This window comes from Dermacentor andersoni, chromosome 5 (genome assembly GCF_023375885.2).
Source record: "Dermacentor andersoni chromosome 5, qqDerAnde1_hic_scaffold, whole genome shotgun sequence".
In the NCBI taxonomy this organism is placed as follows: domain Eukaryota; kingdom Metazoa; phylum Arthropoda; class Arachnida; order Ixodida; family Ixodidae; genus Dermacentor; species Dermacentor andersoni.
Window position 1 is genome coordinate 159951910 of NC_092818.1, and position 18806 is coordinate 159970715.

The 18806-nt window shown below is 44.9% G+C and overlaps 1 protein-coding gene across 2 annotated transcripts in view; it reads left to right on the forward strand.

Moving 5' to 3' along the window:
- Positions 1-11584, forward strand: part of LOC126532157 (cytochrome P450 3A24-like) — a 31279-nt gene extending 19695 nt beyond the window's left edge. For both annotated transcript variants that reach the window (XM_050179835.3, XM_055071197.2), the window contains exons 9-14: positions 667-811; positions 1289-1449; positions 2053-2144; positions 3959-4102; positions 4875-5037; positions 8874-11584. In XM_050179835.3, coding sequence (XP_050035792.2) covers positions 667-811; positions 1289-1449; positions 2053-2144; positions 3959-4102; positions 4875-5037; positions 8874-8951 — 783 coding nt within the window. In that variant the 3' untranslated portion in view covers positions 8952-11584. The remainder of the gene's footprint in view (positions 1-666; positions 812-1288; positions 1450-2052; positions 2145-3958; positions 4103-4874; positions 5038-8873) is intronic.
- The last annotated feature ends 7222 nt before the right edge of the window (positions 11585-18806 follow it).

Genomic DNA, 18806 nt, shown 5'->3' on the forward strand with positions numbered 1-18806 from the left:
GTTATCCCTGTAGTGGGTATGAGCAATGTATTGGGGGGAAACGAGAACAAGAACTACTTGCTCGGAACAACTAAGTTAACGCGACGTATGGACTTAATATCTTGTTTCCGTTGCCAACCATGGACAATCCCTTCTCGTGAGCACGTGCCATATGTTGAACAACAACAACAACAACAACAACAACAACAACAACAACAACAACAACAACAACAACAACAACAACAACAACAACAACAACAACAACAACAACAACAACAACAACAACAACAACAACAACAACAACAACAACAACAACAACAACAACAACAACAACAACAACAACAACAACAACAACAACAACAACAACAACAACAACAACAACAACAAAAAAAAAAAAACTGAGGGGAAGTGTCTTCTTTGTCCGATGGCCATGCCCGTTTCGTGAGAACAAGCCTGCTCCTATAAAGAGAAAGCCCTCGCCTATATACAGGCTCCATGCAGACGTTTCCTTGGTCGGTCATTGTTGAACCGAATATGAAACAGCGTGAATTTTGGTTGCTCTGCTATTGTCTCTTGTGTGCCTTTCTTTTGTTGTATTTTGTCTTATACTGTTATTTAATGCCGTCTCGAAGATATCGGCTTCAAACCGACCACGACAACGTTGTAGCCTTGTGCTTTATTTTGTAGCGTTGCGAAGACTTCCTGCAGTTGATGGTGGACGCTCAGGAAGGAAAGCTCTCAGCTGCAATCGAAAATGGCTCCGAACGCGACAACAAACTTTTCAACCTCGGGTCGGAGTTGAAAGTAGATGCCTCGTTCTCATCAGAAAAGGGTACGCTCTTCACTGCCCTCCAGACTGCCTTATGTTTTTACAGCTGGTTCATTGAACGGTGCGGCTTCGTTCAACTCGCTTGGCGCTTAAACTGCGATTGTTAGTTTTTGCGAATTAGTTGGCGTAACTTGTGCGAACAAATTGAGGCAAGTCTGCCTTAATGCACTACTGCAGAGATAGTTTTTTTTTTGTTTCAAGTAACCCATCCTTGTAAAGATTTTTTTGACACACAGATGCTGCATCTTGGCTACAAAGAACAACATATACATAGTGCAAGGCCACGACTTTATTTTGACAACCTTAAACTATTTGACTTGCACACAAACTCTATGGACACGCGCTTCTTGCATTGTCACTCCGTTTGGACGCGGCCATCGCGGCTGTTAAATAAGCGTTATGCTCCGATAGAGTGTCATGCTGAGCGGTTGCGACTGTGTCGGGTCATTTGATCAATGTACACCCATATTTTCTCTCCAGCGCTCACTGAAGACGAAGTCATGGCGCAGTGCGTACTTTTCTTCGTGGTCGGTCAAGACACGAATTCAACTACGATCGCGTACACGCTCTACCTGCTGGCTATTCATCCTGAAAAGCAGGAAAAGCTGAGGGATGAAGTGGACGAGTGCTTCAGGATTCATGTAGGTATATAAAATAAAGTTGGCGTTTCATGTTTTTATTACAATGATGTTTTTCTTTGCTTTTTTTACATTTCCTCTTCAAAATGACAATGATGAAGAAATGCAAAGGAGTAGAGAAAAAAAAACACTAAGTCTCCACAAAAGTTAATTAGACACACGTCAGTGAAGGCTATAGAACTCGAAAAGTTTACGGGAAGTGGCACCTGAGAATGTGTTGAGTTTACGAACAGTTTGTGAACGGAGCCCGTAAAATCGCAAAACGGTATGTTGCTCGCGTATAATAGTAAATGCTGGGTATTCGAATATTGGACTCCGAATCCAGGCAGCAGAAATTATCAGCTTTTGCTTAGATCTCGCGTTACGTAAACGCTTGACGTAAACGTGAACTCATTAACGCTTCGAGGTTAAACGAGGCGTCTCGGATGGCGAGAACGTCAAACAATACTTCAGTAGTATGCTGCCTCTTTGTACTCGTAGCGGTACAAAGTAGCCGAGAATCTACTTCAATATTACTCAAGCTGCAAAAAACATTACGAAAATTGCGCATCCCGTTTTGGGTCTACGATGACGCGACATTCATTTTTTTTTTCTTTTTATACACAGGGAGATCACCCCAGCTTGGACGTTGTCATGAAGTTGCAGTATCTGCATTGTGTTGTCTCAGAGGCCCTTCGCATGTACCCTCCCGCGACACGGTAATATGTTTTTTTTTCTAATGCGTAAGCACTCTTTGGCGAGTTCCCTAGCCCTGTCACGCGAAAAGTGTAATGCTTTGTATCTGTACAAATGTGCGTAATTTGCAAATTTCAGACATTTTATTGTTAATATAGTGTAAATGTATATGATTGATATATTTTAATAGATAAGGAACAATTTAAAGCAAGAAAGAAATATAGAATTAGAACGCCTATAGAGATACATGGGGCTTATTAGAAAATGCATGGGGAAGCTTTTAGTAGGGGTGGACGACCTAAAATTTTCGGGTGGGTCAACTTGAAATTTGGGGTTGGGCCAACTTGAAATTTGTTGGTGAGTCAACGGAAATTTTGGGGTGGGCCAACTTGAAATGTGGGGGCAAGCTAAGTTAAATTTCAGGGTGGTCCAACGTGAAATTTGGGGCCAGGCCAACTTAAATTTGAGGATACGCCAAGTTGAAATCTGGGCGTGGGCCAACTTGAATTTTCAGTTAGTGCCAACTTGAGGTTTTGGGGTGGTACAATGTACAATTGAACACGCTGAACGTCCTTCGAGTTATGAACACCTCGCGGACAAGTGAGCGCGTTGAGACGCTTGGAGCGTTTTCATTGGGTCTTGCCAAGGCGCAGTGAAAACACAGGCGAGAGCTTGCGTGGACAAGGAACGCGCGCACAACACAGACTGGCGAGAGCGACAGCGAGGGCGACATGGCATCGCGGCGATGCGCCCCTTCCTTTTCACAATCACACTCTCACTCTCCCCTCACGCAACGCCTCAGGCGCTGCTGCGGCAGCTGGCGTTTCCTTTCGACCGCTCCGCTCCACCGAGGCGCACTTGTGTACGGCGTTCCGGCTCAATTGGTACGATTGCATTGAAGGGGCCTGATGCGGCGAGAAAACCTGACAATTCTACACTAAAGCCTAAGCATTCTTTGCCGCCGAAAAGGCCATGGGCACACGCACATAAGCTAGGAATAGCAAGTAAGCAAAACTAAGCAGCGAAGTCACAGCCGAGTGAAAGAATGCTCAAACATTCGTAGACATTTCTCAGTGTTTCTGTAGCTTTTTTTGTGCGTTTATGCTACTTAAGTTGTGGAGCTTTTAGCACTCGCTAAAAGAGAATGGTTTTACAACTATTCCAGTCAAAAGTTACAGGCCCGAAGCACTTCCCTTCACGTCCGCCATCAACAAATTTGAGTCGCGTCCTTCTGTTGATATGGCCCCATTCTGCGGAACAACATGTCACAGGTTCGATCAAATCTGCAGCATTCCTACTGGGTTGTTATGCAACAGCTGGCATACGTTGATACTTTCGGCGCACATTTAAATGGCGCGGGCTTTGAACTAGGCGGCCGGTTGTGAAATATCTATACGGACGTAGTCAGCGCAAGAAAGGGTCGTGTGGGCAAAAAATACTGAACGATACGCGGATGTGCCTTTGTGCCTCTTGTGTAACGATACCTTTCGCTTGATGTTTACATTTGAAATCTTATGAAAGCTAGTCTGCCAGCTACACTACTACCCCTCCCACGGCCCAGCTGCAAATTTGCAAGGAAAAAACTAACAAACAAACAAACAAACAACAATAAGCGAATCAAAGCACGACAGAATTCCACAGTGCCACTTCATTCGTTCATCCTCGTGTACAGGCACCTCACTGGCATCTTTCGATAAATCCTCCTGGCTTCGCAATTTGAAAAACGGGACAGAAATGACGCTCAGAAATGCTGTGAATAAGTCTGTGCTTGTTGCCTCGACGAGAAAGTGACGCTCATATTGCGAGCACAATGCCTATTTATTTTCAACTTCTCCAGACTCGAGCGAACACCTCCCGAAGACTACGTTCTGGGTGATACTGGTGTGACGGTGAGGAAAGGCGATTTGATTCGAGTTCCCGTCTACTCCATGCACTACGATCCGCAGTACTTCCCTGACCCATTCACTTTCAAGCCTGAAAGGTGAGACAAAATTCTGTCTGGTGGCTGTGTTTAAAAGAGTACTGACTAGCCTTTTCTAAGTTGCAGAAACTCCACCGGAAGCTTTTGGTATGAAAGACGGTGACACTTAGGAAGTATGCAGCTTGGGATATACATACAGCGTGTTTTATTTGATAGTGCCAGGCCTGGCGCCATTGACAGCATGACGTCAAGGCACATAGCAAAAATTTACTAACCTGGCGTAGAAATAAGGCTAGTTACAATGATATTGATCATAACAAATAGACAAGAGTGCTGTGCACGTTTATTGGGCCTGGTGCTCTCGTGCGATTACCACAGTGATCTCAGCAATAGAGCGATGTATCGTGACGTCATGGCGCACTCATCTACTGGGTACCGAAACTATAGGCCCGTATTCACAAAACATCTCTTACACTGTAATGCTTCGTAGGGCAAATTCAATTCAATTCAATTCTGGTGCTGGACATATCATTCGCGAAGGGGGCCAGCCAATAGCAAAGGGCACTAAAGAATGAAAAGCTTTGTGAATTCGGTCCCTTGTTCGTAGAAACAAGTGCTAGTATAAATTATTTATGGCCTTCTGGCGCTTGCTAGTATTTCATTTTTTCTGAGGTTTAGGATAGTTCGTGCCTTCAGTTGACGCAAGAATATTACGAGTCGGAAATATCGTGTCTGTATTCTGTAAAGTTGCATAGACCATTTATGCGTGCCCAGTGTGATACTTAAGACGCATTCGATTATGCTTTTCGTGTTTCTTGCGTGTGCGCCCCAGGTTCAACGAGGAGAACGTCGGCTCCATCCAGCCGTACACGTACCTTCCATTCGGTGCTGGACCACGCAACTGCATCGCCATGCGGTTCTCCCTGCAGACCGTCAAACTGTGCGTGATGCACACCATACGCAGCGTCAGGCTGGTTCGTACTGAAAAGACCAAGGTAAATGGGATCGCTTTTGACTCTTCTGTGCTTTTGTTCTTCCTCGTAGGCATTAACGAATAGTTTCCCGTTCGACAATGAGAACAAGAAAGAACAGGGGAAAATGAAGGACCGCAAGGTTGGCCTGGCTCGCATTGGCTGCTACAAGCCGGCCTCTCCTTCGCTTTCATTAAAACCTGCGCACCCCTCTCTTCAGTTGGCTATCACCTATAGGATGAAGAAAACACGGGTATAAAAAATTCGAAAAGACGGAAAGGAACCTCAGGAGGAAGCGCCATGTGACGATCTCGAAGCCCATAGTAACAAAAAGAAAATTGGAACGCGAGTCAACCTCTAGTTGAAGTCGCTGAAAAAGTGCCTTCCTGAGGAAGTCAGGGGGCGGGGAGGGGGGCGAGAGAACGGGGCGGAGTCACTGCACACTGTACTCTACCGTACCACGCCTCGTGTGAGAGGAGTATGTGCCGGAGTGTTCAGATTTTTTTTGCTGCATTATCTTCGAGATCGGCTTAAATTTTCAGACTTCACTACCATCGGGATCGGCCCGCATTTTAGCTGCACTATCTCCAGGAGTGGCCCACGAAAGAGGCTAGAAACAGACCGGATACGAAGAAGGGGGGGGGGGGGGGGCAACTCACCAACTAAGACATCGGCTTCAAAAAATAATAATAATAATAATTAGCTATAATGGGAGAATAACTCATGCTCGTGATGGCAAGCGGCCGTTTCAAGTGACTCCGAGCGCCAAGGCTGGGTTGGTTCATTGTCTGCTTGCCTGCTGTGCCATTGGTGAGTTGCAATGCGTCACCAATCATGCGGACAACCCGGAGCAAGTGTGGACGTTCAAACGGTGACAAAGTCTTCAGCCATGGAGGTCGAGAACTAAAGCGATGCGGCGACCAGAAAGCGAACGGCACGGGCTGGAGAAAGCGGCTGCAGCCCAGTAGAGACACTAAAACCTACCACGAAGTAAACCTGATTTTTTTCCAACATTCAACAAGCCAAGTAATAATAAATAAATTCTTGCGTTTTACGTGACAAAACCACGATTCAATTACGGGCACGCCGTAGTGAGGGACTCCGGAATAACTTTGATCACCTGGAGTTCTTTAACGTGGACCCAATGCACGGTACACGGGCGTTCTTGCATTTTACATTTCCGTGGGCGAAGAAGGAAAGCGTCGGATCGGGCCCAAGATATCGACAAGATGACTTGTGTTCGTGTTACTTCAAGCCTCCATCTTAATCTTATTTTGCCTCATGTCAGGTACATAGACGTAGAGCTTCAGACAGTGCATGGTTTGTTGGGAAATCTGGTGTCTTTCGTGTAACGCAGCAGTGCCTATAAACGCGCTGGCGCTCATGTTAGTAAAGATTCTTGTTGTCTGACAAGGTACGATTGCTTATCTCGCGTACAGAGAAATACTACTACTCATACTACTACTCATACTACTACTACTACTACTACTACTACTACTACTACTACTACTACTACTACTACTACTACTACTACTACTACTACTACTACTACTACTAATAATAATAATAATAATAATAATAATACGCTACGATATATGGCAAAGCTAGAAGGTTTGTTACGTTCACCAACTTTTCAATGAACCCCGGACGATATACTCACTGCGACCTCAAAGCGCACCCTACAGGATATGTTAAATTACCTTTGACTTGGGTAAGCCTGTCTTTTTATTTTCAGCTGTTACCTCATTTCTCTGTTATACCATCGAGTAGTTTTCTGTTTCCATCTCGTTGACTAGGTAGTGACGAGTGATTTCAATCTTGTTCATTGACTTTTACAATTTTTCTGTTGCCGATGTTTTTGGGGGCTCCTTTCGCGCAAGCCTCTCTGTGGCCTTGACAGACCACATATTTTAATGTGCAAACTCAAGATTGCAACAAAAAAATTTTATTAATATTTGGTTTGCACATATATATATATACAACGCCAGAGAAGAGAAAGACAGATAACTGGCAACTGCTACCAGGAGAGGAGCTACGCCTGCGTGATATAAAAGATAAAATGTGAGTGAAGAGGAGAGACATTAGCAGTGGGGAAAAAAGATCGCAGATCCGCCCGAAAGGCGATACACCGATTGCGATAGCAAATTAGTAGGTAGCTGTACGAAGTAAGGATAGTAGGTTTATCGTCCGTGTAAACTTGTGAACATTCGCTTACTAACTAAATTAACAATGAAAGAATGTGGAAGCGTGACTCAACGACGACGTAGAAAGAAACAGACACACGGAGCCAGCACTGTCTTTTTGTGTCTGCTTCTTTCTACGTCCTTGTTCAGACACGCTTACACTTTCTATCATGTATTCAAATCAACTTGCCGGCCAACGTCTTTTAACTAAATTAACAAGCATGGTGTCACGCGCTCACAGCTAGATAAACATCAACACATCTCGGTCGATGAGCACGGAAACTCGCTGTCAAAATTCTGGAGTGAGGAATCGTGGCAGCAGCAAGCGAATTGACCTTCATGCGTCTCTCGCTTCAACGCAAACGAAATGGCGAAAGCACAGCGCATGCGCAGCTACCGGCACTATACGCGCACTCTGCAAACATCGCAGATCGCTTTGAAGATGAGGCCCGCGGGGGCGCGCACTTCGGACGCGTCGCAAATCGCTTTCAAGAGACACAAGCGCCGGCAACGCGTTCCTACGGCGTCTTCCAAAGGTGTCTACTACGGCCTCCGTGATTTGCGTGGCCAACGCCGCGGTAGACGCCGCGGTAGACGCCGTGGTTGTCTCTGCTCTGTACGGACCGGCGGGCGAGGAGGACATCGAGGCAGCCTAGCAGCCACCGGAGAAGAACACCCATCCACCCTCGCCTGAACTCCCTGCCTCGCGCGCGGCAGGAGAGGGCACGAATCCGGGTCGCGTCCCTCGCTCGCGCACGCGAGATTGAACCGCCTTCGCCGGCTCATCCTCACAGGCTATCGCTCGCACATAACAGCATAAGGAGTGCGGCGACGGTTTTATCGCCTTTGGACTTTACACGAACCTCACGGCGACGCCGACGGTCGAAATCTGCCTCGAGTGTCCATACAATTGCTATTGCATAAAGAAAAGAAGAAAACGTGTCGGCTGAAGAGCAGTACAAGAATAAAACGTGCATGTACGTCGCATACTCATCAGACAGCACTTAACGCCCGCCAAGTGCTCCACAAATTAACAAAAATTAGAGCAAAATGGTAGGCTATAATTGGGAGCCTAGATTTGTTGCTTTCAAAAATGCTAGAAGGGGATTGCTTTAGTGTGCTTTATAACGTTTGGACACACGACCAAAGGGAAATATAATATCACCCCTTACAGCATATGATAAACCAAGTAATGGGTCGTACACTGCTAAAAAGGAAACGAAAAAAAAAACGTTACAAACAAACAGTACAAAGACTTCATGCAAGGTACTTTCAACAAAAAACAAACAAGAAAAGAGGAACGCGCTATAGTGCACTAAGTTACAACCACAGTCGACCGTATGCAAAGCAACAGGGCTCTTTATGGCTGGCTGCTGTGTGGAGTCGTCACAGTAAATCATGACAATTTAGCTTTCGTAGCACATACAAGCTTTTTCTTTGAGAATGTGTATTGTCATAATCACCAGTCATCGCCTGATATAAATCCACAGCAGGTCGAACAGGTCTGGCGACGCTTTCGAAAAAATTCTGTATTGTGCTAGGCAGCGTAATCCTACAGGATTTATGTATGACGTCCTGCAAACTTGATCCTCCCTGTAAATCGCTGCTTCAATTGGCGGCTTACTCAATGTCGCCGTATATGTTATGAAAGTCTGATTTTTTCCTCTCGCTTGATAGGTTCCCCTGGAATTCCAGAACGGGTTTAGGCTGCTCACCGCAAAGGACATCACCCTGGGAATCCGGAAAAGGACGTAACAAGAGGCCATCGAGTCTTAGTTGTCAAAAAGATGTCAGTTAAGCCGCAAGAATATAAAGGAGCAGCTATCCGAGTGGCTACATCGGCAAGAATGCACCTATATGAAAGTAGTCGGCTTTCCTTAAATACAAATAAAACTAAATTTATTATGTTTAAGTCCCCGTTTAAGGAAAAGCCTTTGAGCAACCATTCCCCATTAAGATTGACTGTGATGAAATAAAGAAAAAGTCGAATCAGTGCTCTACATTTAAGGGTAACCCTCGATTCCGCTGTGAACTGGAAGCCTCATATCGACAGGCTGTGTGGTAAGCTCTCTTCCGCATGCTTCGCACTGACAAAGGTGCGGAGTAATTTCAGTTTCGAAACGTTGAGAACCTTGTATTTTTGTCTCCTTAATTCTCTCTTAGCCTATTGTATTGAAGCCTGGAGAAATTGACGCTATATTCATAGATTTTTCCAAAGCTTTCGATACCGTACTTCACTCAAAACTACTGTCCAAACTATATGCCATTCTTAACAGCCCTCAATTAGTGAACTGGATAGAAAGTTTGTTGTCTCACCGCACTCAATTCGTAAGCTTTAACTCCATCAATTCTTCGGTGGTAGATGTGTCATCAGGCGTCCCTCAAGGCTCGGTCCTCGGACCTCTACTTTTCTTACTATATATTAATGATTTGCCACACGAGATATCATCTAAAATTCGAATGTATGCAGATGACTGCGTATTGTATGACATCATTTCATCTCCCTCTGAGCATGTTCGCCTTAGTGAATCATTCGTCAGATTTTCTAAATGGTGTGAAACATGGCAAATGAATATTAACTTCCGTAAGACTGTCGTTATGTCCTTCTCTAATAAAGCTAACCCGTTCCTTTTCAGCTACGGATTGAATGATAATTTATTTCAACGCGTTTCTGAATACAAATATCTTGGTCTCACGTTCACCACTAACCTGTCCTGGTCAAAGCACATTGATTCCATTACGACTAAAGCTCTACAAAAACTCGGTTATTTACGTCGTACTCTGTCTAATTCTCCGCGCGACACTAAATTACTGTTATATAATACTACTGTTCGCCCTATACTTGAGTATGGTAGTATCGTTTAGAATCCCTACAAGCAGTACGAAATAGACAGAGTTGAGGCCATACAAAGGAAAGCCATTAGATTTGTCTACCGACGTTATGACCACCAGTTCTCACCATCGTCAGTCATGTCTTCACTCAACCTGACATCTCTCGCCGAACAGCGACACGTTAATTCTTTAAAATTATTTCATGGCATTATTCACTCATCTTGTCGCCTCTCCAGTAATGAATACATCACCTTTGCAAAAATCTCTTCTAGTAGGAGACATCACGCGCTTAACATTACACCATTTTTTGCACGCACTAATACTTTTAAGTCTAGCTTTTTCCCTAAAACAATTGAAGCATGGAATTCACTACCAGGAACCAACCGTTCTCTCCCATTAAATGAATTCTTGTCTGTACTCCCTCAATACTGCGCCTAAACTTTCTTTGTTGCCTATTGTATTTCTTTCTTGTATTGTATTATCCACTCCTGCTATAGCCCCAGCAGGGGCTGCAGTATGTGTAAATAAATAAATAAATAAATAAATAAATAAATAAATTTACCTACAAATTATACTTGGAGCCTGTAGTACGGCTTCAGAAGAGAGCTTTGCAGATAATCAACTACACTAGCTTTACTGCACCATCACGAAGTCTTTTTTTTTTTTTTTTTTGCGAACAAAGTGATGTCACTATCGCACCTGCGACATTACCGCGTTGCCTTATTAGTGTGCTCGATAGCGAGATGCAACACGCCATTTTCTGCCACTATCTTCAACGAATCGACATTTAACAGTCGCAGCGTTTCTTGAGAAATTTCGGGTCGCGATATGTTACAAGTACGGCCAGCGACGCATACATTATATAGGTGTCAAAATATGTAACTCGCTTCCTGCAAACATTAAGCAGTCAATTAATTTTAATACTATGGTAAAGGAATTCTTTCTTTCTGATCTAAACTGATTAGGCTTTAATGAAGATGATAACGATGTCAACAACTGAATACAGCGTTGCTGTTATGCTTTCTTGTTGTTTTTATGTATGTGTGCATGGATGTATAGTACTGTGAGTGCAAATGCCGGTATACCTTTGTTGTTACTCGACATAGCGTGCATCAAATGCCTCTATAGCATATCAGTGTGCATTCTTGCTGCGTTGATTGATTAATAATTACCTGTTACCGTTCTGCAAACAGCTAAAGCTGTAGAATGTTTAATCAATTCTTTTATGTGTAACAGTTTCATGTAATCTTATCGCTAGCACGCACGTGTGCGGGGGCTGCCGTGGGAGGGAGGCCATGGGTCTTGTCTCAGATACGGGCTGCCTCACTGGCGGTCGGGGGCTACTGTCGTGGGCGACACTTAGCAGTTTGAACAGCAACTAAGCCGTCCCGCTTTTGGGTGCTGATGGCAGTGTCGGCGGCGCGCGCCCCAGCCGGGAGGTGCCATAGCTTTATCGCTCCTGCGGCGGCCTGCACCGTAGTTAATTGGTTTTTGTTTGGTTGCAGTTCCTTCTCTCTTTTTTGTTTGTTTGTATGATAAAAAAAAGTATGATTGTGCCCGTGTCTGAATCGTTTATTTCTCTTTGTACAATTGCATGGACCTATAGCTAGCCTATGGCTAAGGATCCAGAGGTTGTCGCACACCAGTCTTCTTTATTGATCGGGATAAAGGTATTATTATTATTATTATTATTATTATTATTATTATTATTATTATTATTATTACTTGTAGAACAGGGAAATTCCATCGTAAACTCAGTAGTTGCTACTGTACGTTTACATGTTCGCTGACGCCAAAATAGCGAATAAAAATTATTAGAACTCTGTCCACGGCTAGCGCTCATCAGATATCTCCTGCGTTCATGTATAGTCGTAGTTAGGCTGCTAGCACAAGAGCACCTGCTCGTCTCACAGTAGTTCTGGGGATAGCTTATAACGGACGGCATGATGGCGCCGGAGGTTTAAGATAGATAACTAGAAAGAGCGAGGCAAGTTTCCGTCGGCCCCCTTGGTTTCACTCGATGCCGAAAGCTCGGCAAAGGGTAGCAATACATGCTTGCGTTACGCGTCGCATTCTGGCCTGTCTGCCAGTTGACGTAACAGCGAAAAAAAAATAGGAAAAGAGTAATGATATGTTCGAATTAAAAATGTTGCACAAACCACCTAACGTGATTCTAAAAGCAATCGAATAACTTATTTGGACCACAGAAATTAAACTGACACATTAGAAATATATGCTTGCGAAATGTACTGCCGAGTCGATAATGGTATTGATGATGGCGGCACAAATTATATTGTCGACATGTTCTGGTGGACGGCATGACAGCGTGCCAATGATAGCGGCGCAACGACGACGGCGCGACAACGATGGAGATGATGACGTCACAGATACGACGGCTTCAGCATGTCCAAGATGGCTTCACGACAACGGCAACGACGACAACGAACGAAGACGGTGATGACGATGGCGCGATACCGGCTGCGGCACCTGCATGCGCTTTCTTCTCCTCTCGTTTGCACCACGGAGGCCGGATACTCCTCCGACCGACCGCGTAAAAATGAAGCAGACCCCACACATTATGGGGGCTGGTTTTAAAGCGATGCTGGGGTGAGCCAATCTAGACGAAACGCAACATCTTGACAAGAGACGCGAAGGGGACTTCGGTGACGAACGCAACAGTCCGCAATGGCAGCGGAGAAATACGACACAGAGCCACCACGGAACACGGTATCTAAACATTCAGACGCCAGAAAAACTGTCGCGGCCGACCACGTGCGTCTGAAAGGGCTAGATGGCGTTTGGCAGTGAACACGACCTCAAAATCGAGCTGCCCTTGGTACCAGAGGCGTTGGAGAAAGCCTAGTAACAAGCAATCCCGAAAACGCGAGAGATAACCAAAGAGAGCTCTATTCGTCTTTAATATTTCAAACCAACAATGTTAATTCGTAAGCCGTACTGCACAAAAGAAAAAAAAAATGTCCGTGGGGATTCGTCATTGCAGGGGATATAGGCTTTTGTGGAGAACGGATACTCATAAAAACAATAAATAATGTCCTAGCGACAACGCTAGAAAGGAGAGAAAGAACTACTTTATTTAACCCGATATCCCTGCTCAAATAAAAAAGAGACATATTGCGTCCCGCCGTACAGGTTGAAATTTCAGAATATTTTTTTTTTTTTTGCGAGGAAGCCCACCTTCCCCTAAATAAAAATAACATAGGAAGGAAGAAAAAAATTAAAGATCGCCGTTACTAAAATACAACCAGTAAAACGTGAATTGCACTGCCAGGCAACTTCTTCTGCGGAGCCCGAAATCGTGGATTGCATTCGCGACCGCGACGGCTGCATTCAGATAGGAGCGGGTGTATGAACGGCCCTGCACATTGGTTTAGGTGCTCCCCAAGGGACCCCGGGTGGTCGAAAATGATCTGCAGTCCATTGTCTATCCTCTCTGGTGCCAGTTGACTACTTATTTCTTCCATTATATGCCCACTGATATGGACGTTTTCTAAACAAATAACACACTAATATTAGACCGAATGAAAAACCAGTGACCGAGCTTAAGGAACCGCCTGCCGGCATTGAAAACATCGAAAGCCGCTATGTGTTAACATAATCGAAACGACAAATTCTAACGGTGTTTTATCTGGACTTCGTTTGGTCATATACCCACAAAGAGGTACAAGCGCTGCTGTGTGTGAAGTGCTTGTGAAATTCTAACGCATTTTAGCTCCTTTGGAGTTACTTCAAAGAAATCTGATCAGATTTCTCTACGGGGATCCGGATGCAGGTATACCATCTGACCGACGGCTCGGCAAACTTCACTCAGTTTGCGCCCGAGCCTCCACAAAGAGTAAGCTCCTCCTCTTCATTTTCTCCCTCTTTCCTTTTTTTCCTAAATAGAGCGGGACACATCTGGGGAACCAAAAACGCCTCTCCATGCACCGCTTTAATCCAAATCACGCACTCGCAATACGGCGATATCCAGCAGCATTTACAACATTCAGACAATCTGCGTCTTTTTACAGTGCTATCGGCATAAATATTTCGACCGCGAAAAAGCGAAAGAAAAAAATGAAAGAAAGAAAAAGTAGTGCACCAGATCCAATAGACACGACACACGTCAGTTCTTTCTGACGAAAATCCTCCCGCGACACCCCAGACTCTCGCCTATGTAAGGACGTAATCGACTCCGATTACTGGATCGTTGGACTAACATGCAACCCCTCTCAGTTACCCGTGCGGCTGCAGAAGCGCGTGCTTTGCGGGACGCCACCGCGCCCATCTTTCGAGCGTTCGATTGCCTTATGTCGTGACGATGTCCCTGCGCTGACTCGTGCGAGAGGCGGTCCTGTGTCCACTGTGTCTTGTTACCAGGCGCCTCAAGGACACTTGTGTAGGACTCGACTGTCACCCAAAGTTTTGCAACGACAGCGCCTCTCCAGACATCTCTGCGACGACCACACTCTTGCTTGATTCGGGTCACGGCCTTATTCATGACCGGTTGCTCTTGTGCAGTAAGTAACATCAACACGAAAAGATCTACAGAATGCTTAACCGGTTTCGCCATTCAAAGACATCCCGTTGGCAAAAGAAGAATGATGGGTGTAACGTTAAGGGATAAGAAAAGAGCAGATTGGGTGAGGGAACAAACGCGAGTTAATGACATCTTAGTTGAAATCAAGAAAAAGAAATGGGCATGGGCAGGACATGTAATGAGGAGGGAAGATAACCGATGGTCATTAAGGGTTACGGACTGGATTCCAAGGAAAGGGAAGCGTAGCAGGGGGCGGCAGAAAGTTAGGTGGGCGGATGAGATTAAGAAGTTTGCAGGGACGACATGGCCACAATTAGTACATGACCGGGGTTGTTGAGAAGTATGGGAGAGGCCTTTGCCCTGCAGTGGGCGTAACCAGGCTGATTATGATTATTTATGATTATGGCAAAAGCTTTGGTTACAGTGCACAAATGTGGCGCACTCGGCGCACATATTGCAGTATAAAAAAATGTTGGTTTGATGTCAACGCGTGAACTTTAGTAACCTTGTTTGCTGGGCAAGTTGATGCCAATAAGCAATTTGTGTTGGTGCCAATAAGCACCAACACAAAGAAGAAGGACATAACAGTACAGGCACTGAACTGCAGGCTCATCTTAGCGGAAGGGAGGACCACAAGGAAAAGCAATAGCCCCTCCTCCTCTCTCCCGAAGAAAGTGCGCAGTAGGAATAAATCACAAGGCCAACTGCATGGGGCGTCTATTTCTTATTGCTCCTGACATGGACCTCATGAACAACGCTACGAGCCCCCCCCCCCCTTTCTCCTTTCCCTGTCAAGTTCAAGTTCAAATTAAAAATGTAATACAGGCCGGCGACATGCGCGTTCACTTTTGACGCTAGCACATTATGAGTGCTGCGCAAACAGCGAGCTACTATAATGGAGTAGAAGCGCAGTAACAAAGCGCACCAGGTGCGGGCGCACTGGCGATTAGAGAAAAACAAACAGTTTGCGCAAGCTGCGTACGTGGTGGTTGCTTGGGAGTTGCACTATTTGAGAAAGACCCCCAGCGTCACGACCGGGCTGGAGACTTCCGTTCATTGCACGTGCCCTCTGTTTTCCTTCCCCGATGGCGTGTTCTCGTTCGCGACCTTCGCCGCGGCCAAGCAAGCGCTGGTGGTTGATCCGCATACATACGCGACCAACGAGGCGTGCTCGTCCGGTAGTTGAGCCGTCGTTTGGCGCTCGGCGTGGGTGGCAGTTGCAACGACCATTGCCATTGCCATGCCCTGCGCCGCGGCTGCGACGCCGACTATAGTGCGACGCTTTCCTTTGATGCTCAAACCTTTATTTCGTTCTCCTGGGTCTCACAAACTTGCAGTTGTTTTCAGCTCTAAAAGTCACCCAAAATCACTCCAAAAGTAAACAAATTATATTAGGAAAGAGAGGGCTTTCATTCGGAAATTGCATGGCAGAAACGCTTTCCTCTAGGGGGTATGAGAACGTTCAAAAATTCGAATATTCGAGAATTCCCTATTCAATGTTTTCGCTTATTCGTTTGTGCAATATTTGTTCCGTTCGAATACCCTAAGAAGGCATGTTGTGCGTACCGTCGCTGTAGCATACGGAAGAAAGGCTGATGCAAGCGTATACTCTTCCGAATTATTCTGCGGTGGTAGATGCGGGATTGCTGCGCCAACGACGCTTCTTCTAAGGGAACGCATGAGGGTGATCACTATTGCGCAATAGTTTCCAGTCCTCAGTAAGCATTCTTCGCCTTTCACAGCTTACGAATTTGCTATGCCGATATACGAAAACATTTTATTACTTATTCAATCTAATAATGCTTGAGTTCCTCAAAACGATGTGCAGTTCCGTAGTATTTATTGCACCTCGCTCCTTGAACGAGCGTTGTACTCGACGAAGTGCACCTGTTGACATGATGTTTTATTTTTCATTGTGCTCCTTGTAACGCTGTACCAGATACTATCAACATTTCTCTGTTTTTCATTTACAAGCTTCTCGGTTGACCTGACATCCTGTTGTTTACGGCGTATGAAATAACGTAAATAAGTAATTTACTGCCAAACATACTGCACAGAACTTTTGTATTTCACTTTGTTTATGAATTGGACATACTCACTATTCAAAATTTGTTTCTGTTTAGTATTCGTACTTCTTCAATTCGAAAATCTTGCTATTCAAACAGGTCTACTTTCGTCCTTTGCAGCACTCAATTTGTTGGCTAGGGAGAGAGGCTGAAGATACTCCTATCGCCATTCAAGCATTTGCTAAGGGCAACATTGAGCGCTTTCACAACTTTTGATTGATGTGCGTAGCAAGACCGCGTTTGTGGCAAAAACTGCCTTGGCCACCCCGGATTCTGCGACAAAAATACGATCGTGCATGACAGTGCGTTAGAGCTGACTGTCCAAGCTCTCCAGAGCAGCATTTTTTGGCGCGGTACAGTAAGTCACGAATCTTGCAGCCGAACCTGTACCAGAGGGAAATAACCGTGAAGTTTAGAACAGCTTTGACGAGCGCTTGAGGGTGGTTCGGCGAGAAACAGTGAAATTATGTAATGCTCACCATTTCCACAAGCGGTTCACGAAGGTTACGAGTGAAGCGAATCAGTCGCCTGAAGTCAGGGCAACATACAGTTCGGAACGTTTCCCGGGCCATGGGGCTCTTTCATTCTCTATAAAAATTTTCTATCGAAATGCTGGCTTGAGGTTTTCGCTACCGAATGCAGTGGTTGAATTGAACGGAATGCTTTGACATGGATGATTATCGAAACACGCGGCCCAAGCCAAAGGCCTGTATGTCTCCTATTAAAGCGTGGCAGGTCATGAATCCGGGATCAAGATTATGCGGACCACGGCTTCCGCAAAAAAAAAGGAAGAAAGAATAATTTCTTCAATGCGCTGAAGTTACTGAAGATACCTGAAGCTGAAGACTCCAGTTCAGACTTGACATTGAAAAGGCTGACATCATGTCGCCGTAAAAACGCTCGCTTATCACTTCTTCATAAGCTGTACCATCACGCATCACTTCGCGAGGACTTCTTCAGGCCACCACCTGCCATCTTTCTCCGCCGTGATCATCCTTTTAAAATCGAACAGTTCACGTGTCGCGCACTGACTCAGGCCAGGTCGTTCATACCGCGCACAATAACCGAGTGGAACAACTTGTTATCAGACATTGGAACCGTCACCGACATCAATGAATTTCGGAAACTTCTAATCATGAATGAAAGTGCGTAAACTTTTCTTGTGTCATGTCCCCTCCTCCCCCTTTTTTTTAGTATACAAATTTATTTATTTATTTATTTATTAGATACTGCCAACTGCCTCTTGGCAGTCCAGGCAGGAGTGAGTGTATACAAAGTCGGCGCTGCAAGTCAAAATAACAAAAACATGGGTTACAAGGAACCATAAAAAAATGCTTAAATATACAGACTATTGCGTCGGGAAATGCAGCATGTACAAAATTTACATAGATAGGAAAATGGTGATTCTAAAATGAACACGCTTCATTGCAAAGATTGTACGGCAGACACAAATGATTCAACCGAGGGCATGCAAGCGACTTCTTGCGGTAAAGCATTCCACTCTGCTATAGTTCGAGGAAAAAACGAGAAGCGATAAGCAGTAGTTTTAGTCGGTGGCATCACAATCGTTTTGCTGTGCTTGCGTCTGGTTTCTCTTGTTTTATTAAAATTGATGTATATGTCGGGATCCATTTTTGTTTGTTTATTAACGATATTAAACAAAGTTTGTAGGCGATGCAGTCTACGCCGAAATTCTAGCGATGGGAGGCCAGACCGTGTTCTGAGATCAGTGATCGAGACTCGTCTATTATAAATATTATAAATAAATCTAAGGGCTTTCTTTTGCACGCTTTCAATGTTGTTGACACCGGTCTTTGTGTGGGGATCCCAGACAGCATCGGCATATTCAAGCAGTGGTCTAATGAGTGTCGTGTAGGCAGCGAGTTTAGTCCTACTAGTGCAATGTTTGAGCCGGTGTTTAATTAGCCATAGCTTCCTTAGCGACGCCGAAACGACGTATTGGACATGAGCGTTCCAGGTTAACTTCGAGTCAATAACTACACCCAGATACTTAAATTTGTCAACCGTCCTAATTGCTACATTATTGATTTTATATGTACAAATTGATGGTGCTTTCTTTCTTGTAATCATCATTTGAGTACATTTTGAGGCATTTAAGTTCATACGCCAGGATTGACACCAATTATCGATTGCATTAAGGTAATCCTGTATAGC